The sequence below is a fragment of the Phoxinus phoxinus genome (genome assembly GCF_949152265.1).
Source record: "Phoxinus phoxinus genome assembly, chromosome: 22".
Taxonomy (NCBI): Eukaryota; Metazoa; Chordata; class Actinopteri; order Cypriniformes; family Leuciscidae; genus Phoxinus; species Phoxinus phoxinus.
The window spans coordinates 11,706,209-11,719,798 of NC_136897.1; the positions used below are offsets into that span (position 1 = coordinate 11,706,209).

Here is a 13,590-nt window from a genome sequence, read left to right on the forward strand (position 1 = left end):
GTTTTATCAAAGGCAAAGCCCTAACTCGTGAGTGAAAGGGGATTTTTGCCGTTGTCTGGGTCAAGTGTAAAGTATTTACATAGTTAAATATTTGTTCATGAAAAGTTTTCAAGGATTTGTGTGAAAAAGGAAAATGGAGCGTGCTAGAAATATAAAAATGTCAGTTTTAGGAGTCAAATCCTAATTACTTCAAGTACCACTTTACTAAAAGCCACACACGTAGGGTTAAGATTTTGTTGGAAAGCGATCTCAATAGGTTTGTACAATTAGGTTTATGATTTCTAGCATCCGTCTCACTTTTTTTAAAGTGAAGGCAAGAGTGTAGGAAACCAAACCTGCTTTTTCTCATGAAGTGAGCTGAGCTTCCCCTGCTGCTCTCGTGTTGTGGTTTGTGGTGATGTAGCCTAGTTCTCACTCATTCTGCCCCAGAAAGACACACGAGTAGATGAAGACTAACCCCTCATGTGTCTATAGATGATTTTTCAACCCAACCATTGTTAAGGTGAACTCTGGCCTGTCTCTGGGTACAAAGATCATCTTGAACTGCCTGTTTATTCACCATTTCTTATGAGTGAGGACCTTTCCGAACACAAGGATGGGGATAAGAGTGGCTGTGCTGTTGCTTGTTGTTTCTGTCAGTCTGACTGAAGGTATGTTTGCCACTCACTTTTGTCTGTCATGGCTGATGTTATCAGTGCGAACGGCACATACATTACCGCAGACAGAGGAAGATAATATTGTGATTATACTTTACGGAAGTAGCAATATAGATTTCAGAAGATTGTGATGGTGTAATTTATCAGAGCTGTGATCCAGGCGCCTTTTGACTAAACCACCATTAAAAAACTATAAAACCATGAGAATTAAAGAAATTAAAGGAATTGCTCTTTTTTATGATGTTTTTACTTGACTATTACATCAATCTGATTTAAAAAGTCAAATACTTATTGAAATGTAAATAGATAAGTTTGTATGTAGTCAAATGTTTGTGACTTTACTTGGATTTGAGTTTCAAATTTGATGACTTGAAAATTGCGACTAGTCATAATCAAAGAAGACTTGACTTATGCATATGTGAAAAAAACACCTAACCCTAAAAAAATTCTAACAAAAGGTTTCTCAGCTGTTTTGTGTGGTATTAGGTGCCCTTAATAACATACTAAAAGTTTACCAAAGTTTGACCAATAGAAAGGTGTAATTTTCAAGATGGCGTCCAAGATGGGCATGAAGCCCTTACCATATCCTACCTCCTTCATTATTTGACCTAGCCAAGTAACCTTGGTGGCTAACCCCATGTTTTCTGGGTCTATGATTCCCTTGGACTTGTCTAAATTGCACTGACATGATTACATACTTATGGAATACATGATTTTGTGAGATTACTGTAAGGTTTTATCTTAGTTCGGGGTGAACCAGAGATGTAAACGATTTAGCCTATGTCATGTAACTCCTACTCCGTACGTGTTTTTGGACACATACCCTTTTTTGCTAAAACACAGACTTGACATTCAATGTAAAAGTTATTGCAAGTAACTTAAATTGGTGTTGTATAACTTTGGTCATAAACAACTCTGAATTAGCCTGAACAGAGGCCTGTGTGTGAACCCTCTAAAATGGTCACTCATTTCAATTTGAATAAGGTAATGTCAGGTTTAAGCTTCAAGCAAAGTCAGATTCAATTGCGAGTGAAACAAGTTTATTTAAAATATTTGTGGAGAGCAGGACGAGGTCGAGGGACGTGAGAGATACGAGACCGGTGCGTCGCACAGATGTCGTTCATCATTAATCACGCCACGGGTCTCGCGCCGCTCTCTCACGTCCCTCGACCTCGTCCTGCTCGCCACAATATTCAATGAGTGAGAAACAAATGGGCAACATCCAGCGTGGTACTCCGCAGGAACGAGCGGGATCCAGAGACCAAACACCAACAGGAAACACAAAGACGAAAACCCAGGAACACGAACAGGATTGGACTTGAGCACAAAACCCCCAACGATCTGACAACAAGAGATGGAATCACACTGGGGCTGGCGGGTTAATAATAGAATGAAAAACTGTCTTCAATTTGGAAACATGAAAGACGGGATGGTTTCTCCTGTACGCAGGAGGGAGTTTAAGGCAGACTACCGGGCTAAGAATCTTGGTGACAGCGAACGGGCCGATGAATTTGGGAGCTAACTTGTTACAAATGGCGGCATAACATATCGCCGGCGTTGGGTCGTCTCTTCACAGGCGTCGACGCCCGCGAGTCGTCTCTTCACAGGCGTCGAGTCGTCTCTTCACAGGCGTTGGGGCATCTGAAGTCTCCATGAGAGGCTGGATACATAACTGGAGCTGACGAATTCTATTTGAGTTAACAAAAAAAGGCAGATGGGAAATAAGTAGCGTAGCTGCTGTTCATAATATAAATGCATTTGATCTGATTTAACTGTAGTATAAAAGGTATGAGATGCATTATGTGAATGATTGGCTAAAAAGATGCATCTTTAGTCTAAGCGAGTCTGAACCTCAGACAATATCAGGAAGGCTATTCCAGAGATTAGGAGCTAAATTGTGAAAACGCCCTCCCTCCTTTAGAGGACTTAGATATCCTAGGTACGACCAGAAGCCTCGAATTTAGCGATCTTAAAGAGCGCGATGGATTGTAGGGCGATAGAAGATCCCTTAAATAATCAGGAGCTAAACTATTTAGGGCTTTAGAGGTCAGTAGCAATACTTTGTAATTGATACGGAACTTAATAGGTAACCAGTGTAGAGATGATAAAATTGGTGTTATATTTTCTTGACCTAGTAAGAACTCTAGCAGCTGCATTTTGGACTAACTGTAGCTTGTTTACTGAGGATGCAGGACAACCAGCTAATAAAGCATTACAGTAATCTAGTCTCGAGGTCATGAATGCATGAACTAACTTTTCTGCATCAGAAACTGATAGCATATTATGTAGCTTAGCAATGTTTCTAAGGTGGAAAAAGGCTGTTCTTGTGACATTTGAAATATGATTTTCAAAAGACAAGTTGCGGTCTAGTATAACACCCAGATCTTTTACTGTAGAGGATAAAGTAACAGGACATCCTTCTAGATTAAGGTTGTATTGTAAGAGGTTTTGTGGGCAGTTTTTTGGACCAATCAGTAATACCTCCGTTTTATCTGAATTTAATAGAAGAAAATTACACGTCATCCAATATTTTATATCTTTAACACACTCTGTCAATTTAGATAATTTTGTGTTTTCATTTGGTCGTGATGAAATATATAATTGAGTGTCCTCAGCATAACAGTGGAAACTAATTCCATATTTTCTTATAATATTACCAGGTGGCAGCATATAAATCCCCATTTAAATGGACAAAATGGTAACGGTCTGATAGGTACGATCTAAACCAGCTTAATGCCTGTCCCTGAACACCAGTGTAATTTTGAAGTCGATCTAAGAGTATTTTATGATCTATAGTGTCGAACGCAGCACTAAGATCGAGTAAAACTAGTATTGAGATACAGCCTTGGTCAGAAGCTAAAAGTTAATAATTTGTAATTTTAATGAGCGCAGTTTCTGTGCTATGATGTGGCCTGAATCCTGACCTTAAATTTTTCAAAGATATCGTTTTCTTGCAAGAAAGAGCACAATTGACCGGACACAACTTTTTCTAGTATTTTAGACATAAATGGAAGATTTGAAATGGGTCTGTAATTGGCAAGGTTATATGGATCTAATTGTGGTTTCTTAATAAGAGGTTTTATAACTGCCAGCTTGAACGTTTTTAGAATGTGACCTAAAGATAGAGACGAGTTGAGAATGACTCAAGATTAAAGAGAATGACTCGAGACTAAACTCTGTCTTGAGCCCTGTGACTTGAAATGTCTTTATGGCCTACCTTCTCAAACCAAAGATCAGAGTGTAGGCTAATTTTAATTACTTAAAAAGTATTAACGTAAATAGTCATTTTTTCTCTCTAGTGATTTGTATTTGTTATCATCAAGCTCCTGAACGTGTCATAAAACATAGCGGTGACTACCCAGAATCTAATGCGCAATGACGTAGTTTCCCAGACTCTATATAACCTGGCCACTGAAAGGTATGATGATCACACTTGTATGATTAGCACTGCTTTCCCGCTTTGGCTGGCACTAAGTCAACCACATAATGTTAATTTAATGTTTCCGACATTTAAATACAAATAAGTAGCCTACTAGCAAACAATTTAGTAAGAACACTTATGACTTGCTTGACTTATAGCTTAAAACTTTAGCTTAAGGACATTGAACCTGACTTGAACTTGCCTGTCTTGACTCAGGACTTGACTCAGGACTTTTCTGTATTGACTCAGGACTTGACTTGAGACTCAAGACTTATGACTTGCTCCCACCTCTGCGATTTCTTAATGTTTTTTTTCAATGACTCTTGCTCTTACCAAGCCTGCATTTCATCAAACATACAGTAAAACAGTAATATTGTGGAACATAACTTTTCTATTTGAATATATTTAAAAATGTATTCCTGTGACGGAAAAGCTGAATTTTCAGTATCATTACTCCAGTCTTCAGTGTCACATGATCCTTCAGAAATCATTCTAATATATGCTGCTGATTTAGTGCAATTATTATCATCAATTGTTATTGGTTATTGTATTTAATGTTTATTATTATAAAAGTTACGATAATTTTAGCTGCTTGATATTTTTTTGGAAATCGTGATTTTTCTTTTCAGGATGTTTTGATGAATAGATAGTTTAAAAGAACAACATAGAATATATTTAAATTTTGGTCACACTTTTTTTTTTGGATCCAATTCTCACTATTAACTATGACTTTTGCATATTAATTTAGCCTAATCACTGCTTAATATTTAGTAAGGTAGTTGTCACATTTAGGTATTGGGGATTAAGGAATGTAGAATAAGGTCATGCAGAATAAGGCATTAATTTATACTTTATACGTTTTAAGCCAATATCCTTGTAATATGCATGCTAATAAGCAACTAGTTAATAGTGAGAATTGGGCCCCAATCTAAAGTGTTACCGACAATTTATAACATTGTAAGTGTCTTTACTGTCAATTTTGATTGATTTAATGCATCCTTGACTATTTTAATATTGAATTAATATTAGACTAATATTACTTCAAAATTAAAATAGAAAATAATATGTTTCAATTGGAAATGTATTTCACAATATTACTGTTTTTATTTTTGATCAAATAAATGCAGCTTTGGTGAGCATGATAAACTTCTTTAAGAAACTTATTTGGGAACAGGTGATTTACAACAGTCAAACTTACAGATTTTGTTTTTTCCATGATGTAAATGTTTTTAAAGCAGCAGGATGTGTACCTACAACTAGTCCACGGTGTTACAAAAGTTCAACTTTGCCAGAAGAGGACTTTATTTGTAAATGGGATAAGAGAAACCCTAAGGAGAATCAGACACACACTCTTTTTATATGGTGAGTTCAACCAACACATTAAAAAGTAACATGAACAAATCTCATTGTCTTTATAATAATAATACGTTTAATTTATATAGCGTCTTTCCCAAGCTCAAGGACAATTCACAATAACAGTAAAAAAAACAAACAATCAGTTCATAGATAAATGGACAATAGACATTTGGCCAGTCCAAGAAATGAGCAGTTGCATTTCACATTGCAATTGAAATACAAACAGAAACAAAAAACAACACAGTCAGCATAGAAGGTGGGCAGCTGAAGCAAAGGTCAGATGTAAAAGACTAATGGTACATAAGGCGACATGTGACTAAAGATGTCATAAACATGACGACACCAAAAGACTATGAATCGCTGGTATGTACCAGCGATTCATAGTCTTTTGAGCTGACATAATGGAGTTTGGCAATACGGCGGAGTTGAAAAAATTGCAGCTTTACAGATTTGACTAATATAAGCGTTGAAGGTCAGTGAAGGGTCAATAGCCAAGTTTTTCACAGTGGTAGATGGAATAACTGATGTAGCTTTCAAGGTCAAGTGTGGGAGTATTAGTTATATTTTTTGTTATGAGATGGTGGACCAGTAATTAATATTTCCTTTTTAGTCAGATTCAAACTGAGAAAATTGCAGTTTAGGCAGGTCTTTAATTCATTAACCCTTTAAGTGTCACCCCCCTTTTTTTGAATATACATGAAAATGCACTTTCCGAACTTAAATGTTTGTAACTCAAGAATGCTTTGGAATATGGATGTAAGATTGGTCTTGTTTTAAAGAAGAAAATTTGCAGATTTTTGTAGAAGTGAAATAAATTAAGAAAGTGTAACAGAAAAAAAGCTATAGAAGTTTGAGTTTATGAAAATAAAAAAAATAAAAAATTAATTATTCATATTTTATATAAAATATATTTTTTCAAAACCCTGGTGACTCTAAAACTGCACAAAAATCAAAGCCAAAAATCTGAACAAGTTGTGTTTTAAATTTTAGGTTGATATCTCAAAAAATGAGCTTTCAGTAAGATTTTGTTTGGGCGCAGTACCACACTTTTTCACTAGTTGACATTACTGCCCATATAAGGGCGCCTGTATTTCCATATATGGTTTTTTTTTATTTCTAAAACATTTTCAGACCTTTTTTTCTAAAATAATTGAACAAATGCTATCTTTTGAACTCTTTGCATAAAAACAAACTGAGGTTTCCACCATTTTTTTTAATGATTTTTCATGTTCATCACTATTTCAAAATAAAGGACTGAACACCTTAGGAGTATGAAAATATTATTGTTGCAAATTGATAAATTACAGCTCCTCTGTAATATATTTTGAAAATCAGTCACCAAATCTGAAAACTAGAGATTGTAAGCTTTCAAATGATATATAGTTTGTCTATATTAGTTTAGGTTTTGTATAGGATATTAATATTTTAAATATGTAATGAATTTGGGCCCACCGGTGGGCCGGTGACACTTAAGGAGTTAATACATGATTATAGTGATGTAGTCTGGTGAATAAATTCCGGTCGGCAAGCAGTGTACAGTATATCTGAATATCGTCGGCATAACAGTGGTATTGAAAACCATGGCGGCGAATCATTTGTCAGAGAGGCAAAATCTAAATAATAAAAAGTTTATAGTTATGAAACATTGTAAACCTCAGAGTTAAAGAATGTGCCACATAAGTACTGGGGAGACTGGGGCTAGTTGTCAACTTTATACTCCAGTGAATATTTCTTAGGGTGAGATTATTTTTGAAAGTTAAAGGGTTAGTTCACCCAAAAATGAAAAAGTATACTCACCCTCACATCATTCCAAACCCGTAAGACTTCTGTTCATCTTCAAAACACAAATGAAGATATTAAATCTGAGAGATTTCTGTCCCTCCATTGATAGTCTATGCAATTACTACTTTTACACTTTAAAAAGTTAATAAAGTGATTATAAAAATAATCCATATGAATTAAGCGGTTTAGTCCAAATATTCTGAAGAGACTCGATTGCTTTAACAGATTAAATTGAGTTGCCACAATATGTCTATTATTGCGATACTATACTAAATAAAAGATACAGAGGCTTGATTATGTATGTCTGTCTGCATGAAACTATCTCTCAATTCCTGGTGTGCACAGGGACAGTGAAAAGAAAAGTTTTATTATGTGTGCAAACTCTGGCATTCATTCTGAGAGATATATTCTCTTGGAGGAACTAGGAATCACAACAAGAAAGATGGACATATGGGTACAAACACAAGTGGGCAATCTCACCTGCAATTCTAGCAACATCGCAGTCATCCTTGAATGCTTGGGTAAGAACCAGCCTAAGAGATCTATTCAAACTGCTAATTTCTGACAGTTTAGATGATGGGATCTTAAAGTTGTTGCATGTTTCTAATAAATGGTATATTAAATGGTAATATGGTATATTATATTACATTATCATTTAAATTTGTATTATAATTCATACATTATTTTAATTATTAGTTACATTATTATAAATGTAATTGTAAATAATTAATTATATTATCAGCATAACATGTTGCATGGCATGTCGCCCCTAACGTGTCACTCTCATGTTGTCAACAGTCAAATACAGTGCGCCTCAGATTACCAGAATGAAAAGGTCAGCTGGAATCCTGTCTCTCAAACTGGCCAAACCAAAGGATAACAAAAGTGTTAAATACGAGATCAGATGGAGGGAGAGAGGCTCAGAATGGCAGAATGTAAGACATTTCAGAAAATCAGATATTTTCATATCCTGAAGTGAATCTGTTATTTTGTTAATATGATGTGTTCTGCAATCATAGGCGACATTTGAAACTGAGGACAGCACTATCCAAGGTTAGACTCCTTACTCTGTTTATAAAGTGCAGAAATAAGGTCATCTGAATGATACATTAATTGTCCTTGCATTTATAAAATAAAATAAAAAAGTTAATTCAGTGTACTCTGAAAACATTCTGTAATTTTCAGAACTCAAGTTTTAATGTTGTTAATATTCACTTTAGAATGTTCATCAACCAATTCTGATTGGTTGATGAACATTCTAAAGTGTGCAATTATTTTCCAGTAAACGCACAGCTAAAGTAGTTCCATACAGGTCTTGACCGCATTACAGCTCCATTGGACTTTGTTGAGTCCTTACAACCTACAGCTAGCCCGGTTGACACCAGACCCAGACACTTAGTTGTAATGAGAGTGGGTCTGGGGAAGGTTCATTCACAGCCCAATTTCCAAAGGGGCGTCACCAACGGACGTCGCTCAAATGCCTCTAGGCGCAATTGGATAGACCTGAAACCAGAGCGATCGTCATCGTGTAAAGCCCGCCTCAACGTTTGTGATTGGTGCCTCGATTTGGAAAAATTGGAAATGGGCTCTTGGCCAGACGGACTTGCAGAGCAAATCTCAAATTTGCCAGAAGTTAGTCAGGGTTGTCCCAGGCTAGCATACAGCAGCAAAACAACCAAAATTTACAAAGACCATATATAACTCTCTTTGTTAACTGCTCTGAGACTTTATCAGTAAAATAGTTTTGCAACTGAAAAGCTACATGACATTTCTCAGTTGCGTTGTAGTAATGGTGCTGTTCTTGAAGCAGTTAAACTTACAGCTTCGCTATTATTAGCAAAGACTAATTTTTTTTTATAGTAGCTTATTTTCTAATAATTCAACTAAAGTGCATTGGATTAAGGAATACATTGGATCATGCACTTCTGTACTGTATACACTGCACGTTGGCATATGCAGTATGTAATAGGCCATAGATATTGTATTCAAGCAAAAAATGTGCATACTATGTGCACACTAAATAATGGTATTAAGAATAATATGGCAGCACTGTACGCTATTCCAAACACAACTCATAAACAGATGAAGATAAACAGTAAAATGTGGGAAAGTTTGTCAAAGGTGGATTTGTGAAGCACCTTCTACTCTGCAGTCTCTGATCCTTTGAGTCTTTAACAAGTTACAGCGGCTCTAATGGTCATATAAATGTTGGAAAATAGTAATGAAAATCGAAATTAATTTTAGTTATACTAAATACATTGTTATTGGTGTGGGAAAAAATTTATGATTATGTATAACCCCTTTAAATTATTCCAAAACATAAAAACTGACTGAGATGAATATGTCTATAGATTCCTACAAGCTACATCTACAGAAACAGACGATCTACCAGATCCAACTGAGACGGCAGGCCAAACTGCAGCCACGTCTATGTAAAGACTCACTACAAACTCTCTGGAGTGACTGGAGCCCTGTGGTGGATGTTCCCTTAGGTTCGATTTCAGCTGTATCTGTCAATGAATGTTTGTAATAAGTGAAAGCATCTGAAAATATTTGGTTAACAAATGTTACACCTTTCTGCAGAAATCCGTCTCCCACTTGTAATATACTGGGTAGAAAAACAATGGACGAATGGGACGAGACAAATTTATCTCACCTGGGATGTAAGTATAAGAAGAACAGAGGACATCAGAAATGTTTCTGTTTGTTGGTGTAAGATGAATGATAAATGATGAATAATGTGATTTTCTTTAGGAACCATCTGCTGAAGAGTCTGTTGGGGGTGTAGAGTACAAGCTGAACATCAATGTTTGGCCTTGTGAAAAACCCAAGAGAAAGGAAAAGCTAACTTTGGATCGAACCTATAACACCTCAATAACATCTTCAGAGGCCAGGATTTCCGTTATTGCAACTAACAAGGTTGGAAGTTCACCTCCAGTGGAGATCATCATTCCCACTGTGAAACATCTGAGCAGTAAGTGTGCTGCAAGTGTGAGTGTGTTAGCTTGGGTTTTCATGTACTGTATGTGAATAAATGTCTGAGTGTGTGCGCTTACAGCAGGGAGCAAGTGAAAGGTGTGGTTTTTTTTAGAATCTATGAATATATTGCTAACTTTACTGAACTCCTTGAGTTAAGCACTGACCACATTTCTTTATATTTGTGTCCATGTTCAAATTCTACGAACAGCTCCATTGTTAACGTACAGAACTGACTGAAACACTGCCAGCAAGACATTGAACAGGAAGGGTTTGTCTGAATTCACGACAGGTTTTGCGATAGGACGCAAATATCTTTCTGAGAGAATGCAAAAGTTTTGCAAGGGAACGACTCGGTTACTAACGTAACCTTGGTTCCCTAAGAGGAGGGAACGAGTATTGCGTAAGTAGCTTACTCTTTTCACGAGAATATTGAAGTAAAATTTTAATTTCAATAAAAAAAACTAAAAAAATATGTGGCAACTGCACGAACCTATGGCGAGGCGGCTCAGGCACGGTGAAAGGAGCGGATGCGGGGTCGCCATCAGCGAAACTGGCCAGTCGAGCCCGCAGTGTAAAGAGCGCCATCTCATCGCACTCCGGGCAGCCGCCCTTTATAGTGCAGCTTCCGCGTGGTCGCGGCTTAGGCAGGAAGCGCAGAGGACATGGCACTCTCCGCCAAAGAGCGGGCCTCTGCACGAGGCGCAGGTGTCCCGAGGCATTTGGAACAACGCCTGAAATCTGCTCTTTTAGAAAAGAGAGTTGCAGTGGTGAACACTCTATTCTTGTAAAAGGATATAGCGCGCCAGATGGCACAGTAGAACAGCGGGCTGAAGGCGGCGTCGAGTTGAAACGGGAGCCGGCATCCTCAGACTGCTTTGCAGGTGCTTGTTCCGCTGAAAGGCTTTTCGACTACGGCGAAGAAGGCTTCCAATCCGGAGGTCAGCGAAGTGGAGACTTACTGAAGGAGAGATCTGATTTTAATCTGATTTTATGGCAAGAATGCGGGCTGTTGCCACTGTTTGCCTTGGCTTTTGGCTTGCTTAGTTGGGGACATTTATTATTCAACAATATTATCGATCTGCCTTACTTAAGGTGGACGATGATGCAATTTTCTTCTAGAAACAAACTTTGTTGTATTATTTTCATGTTATCACTGCTTTGATACAATCTGTATTGTAAAAAGCGCTATATAAATAAAGGTGACTTGACTATAAGCCACGCCCATTTCGGCGGGCTCTGGCGCGCCTGGGCACGAAGCGCCCTGATTGAGCTGCCTCGCCATAGGTACGTGCAGTTGCCGCAGCACAGCCAATGACCGTGCTAGATGCTCAGCTATGTGTCTGCTGTGCAGCTGCAATGCGTTTTAAAAATTTGGCTACAATATTCTCGAGAAAAGGAGTTTTCCCATAGCGTAAGCTACTTAAGCAATACGAGGGACCTCTTGAAAGGGAACAGAGTTTTGCGAGAGAACGCAAATATATTTGCGAGAGAACACAACAGTTTTGCGAGAGAACCAAATTTTGTGAGAGTGCCAAGTTTTGCGAGAGAACCAAGTTTTGCGAGACAACGCAAATATATTTGCGAGAGAACACAACAGTTTTGCGAGAGTACCAAATTTTGCGAGAGAACCAAGTTTTGCGAGAGTACCAAGTTTTGCGAGAGAACGCAAATATATTTGCGAGAGAACACAACAGTTTTGCGAGAGAACCAAATTTTGTGAGAGTACCAAGTTTTGCGAGAGAACCAAGTTTTGCGAGAGTACCAAGTTTTGCGAGAGAACCAAGTTTTGCGAGAGAACGCAAATATCTTTGCAAGAGAACACAACAGTTTTGCGAGAGAACCAAATTTTGTGAGAGTACCAAGTTTTGCGAGAGAACCAAGTTTTGCGAGAGTACCAAGTTTTGCGAGAGAACCAAGTTTTGCGAGAGAACCAATTTTTGCGAGAGAACACAAAAGTTTCTAGGGGGAAATTATTTTAAATCCCATCCCAAATTTTATCCACCACCATGTCCCTTAGGGGCTTCGTAGAAACCTTGATCTGCTTTTCTGTGAAGTAAACACAATGAGGTGTGAAAATATACCTGCCAACAGCAAATGTGTTCTGCCCTTTCATTCAGGCTTATCGTGGCAGGACAAAACCATCCTGAGCGTCAGTGTGGTCGCCCTCTTGTGTACTATATTTTGGTCTGTTGCTGTCAAGAGGTGAGATTATCACAGATGAACTGACTGACCACTAATATATGCTATTGTGTTATATTTTACATAACCTGTAGCTTTATTTGGTGGAGCATAGAGCTAGCAAATCCAAGTTTGTGGTTTCGGGAGCAATGTAAAAAAAACTGACATCTCAAAATATTACAACTTTATTCTTGTCGTAATACTATGACTTTGACTTTATTCTCATAATATTACAATTTACAATCTCGCTGCTTTGTTTACAGAGTTAACCGGAGAAACCGATATATTTCTGCTGCTCCATAAGTGCCATCCAGAGATTGAATTTGCATTTTCATTCAGCACCTTTTTTTTGTTCAGACCAATGCGATGATCGACTCATTTTTTTTTACACAGCTTACAAGCAGCGTTGTAAAGGTTAACTGGTGGATTGATAAGAAGCTAATGTGCTTTCAAAAAATGTAGAATGATAAGGTATCTTAAATATTAGATATAGCCATACTTTAAATGGAAATGTATTATAGTTTATAATTTTGACATACCTTCTCTTTAAAAAAATGTCTTAAATGCTTAAATGTGAGTTTTTCATAAATCATATTTATATATTTTTTTTTTAAACTTGTTTTTGTCAAAACTTGTGCCATATGAACTGTAAAGTAAATTGTAATTTTTACAGTCATTTTATGGCTTATGATGTTTCGGTAAACACTGATCTCCCCCCAATACAGAATTCATTTTATTTGTGTAGGTATTAAAAAAGCCTTCAAATGTATTTTTTAAACCTTGTACCTGTAATAAATACCCCGTAGGCCTACCGGTTAACAAATAATTGTAAATATTTGTTTGCATGCATAATAATTACCTACATTTCATTTAATTGCAAAATTCTTGTATTCTTTCTATATTGTCATGGGTTTTTTCTTTTCAAGTTATGATTCATAAAAATAGAAAACTAAAACCAGTGTGAAATAAATGTTAAATTCAGGAATAAGGAAGCCAACATGCTGAGATCACATGAACAGTCTAATATTACTCGCTTTATATCTTAATCTTTATATCACAATTAAATAAAAAAATTATATTATTAAAAAGTTATATTTTTTTTAATGACAATTTCAAATTTTAATGCCATTTGTCTGATACAAAGTTACCATAGTTTATTGGTTAAGTTTGGAGTTGTTTTTTTATGGTTTGTTTGAAAGTCGTCCTTCTGTGTGTGTC

At 36.8% G+C, this 13,590-nt stretch overlaps 1 protein-coding gene across 3 annotated transcripts; it reads left to right on the forward strand.

Moving 5' to 3' along the window:
- Positions 1-35: 35 nt before the first annotated feature.
- On the forward strand, positions 36-13,246 carry LOC306990304 (uncharacterized protein). 3 transcript variants are annotated; one of them, XM_079596972.1, is made up of 10 exons: positions 36-650; positions 5,313-5,439; positions 7,561-7,736; positions 8,014-8,150; positions 8,235-8,268; positions 9,567-9,707; positions 9,799-9,878; positions 9,970-10,189; positions 12,312-12,396; positions 12,636-13,246. In XM_079596972.1, exons 1-10 carry the CDS (start codon positions 596-598, stop codon positions 12,673-12,675), a joined length of 1,095 nt encoding a protein of 364 aa, XP_079453098.1. In that variant the 5' UTR covers positions 36-595; the 3' UTR covers positions 12,676-13,246. The 3 variants fall into 3 exon arrangements, with proteins under 3 accessions (XP_079453098.1, XP_079453097.1, XP_079453099.1); XM_079596971.1 differs by lacking the exon at positions 36-650 and having other exon boundaries at positions 4,775-5,439; XM_079596973.1 differs by lacking the exon at positions 36-650 and having other exon boundaries at positions 5,324-5,439; positions 7,641-7,736.
- The last annotated feature ends 344 nt before the right edge of the window (positions 13,247-13,590 follow it).

Excerpts from the sequence above, each read along its gene's own strand:
- LOC306990304 (XM_079596971.1), top strand. The coding sequence starts at position 5,216 with ATGATAAACTTCTTTAAGAAACTTATTTGGGAACAGGTGATTTACAAC. Across the intron at positions 9,879-9,969 it reads AAATTTATCTCACCTGGGAT|GAACCATCTGCTGAAGAGTC; the intron begins GTAAGTATAAGA and ends GATTTTCTTTAG. Across the intron at positions 12,397-12,635 it reads TGGTCTGTTGCTGTCAAGAG|AGTTAACCGGAGAAACCGAT; the intron begins GTGAGATTATCA and ends CTTTGTTTACAG.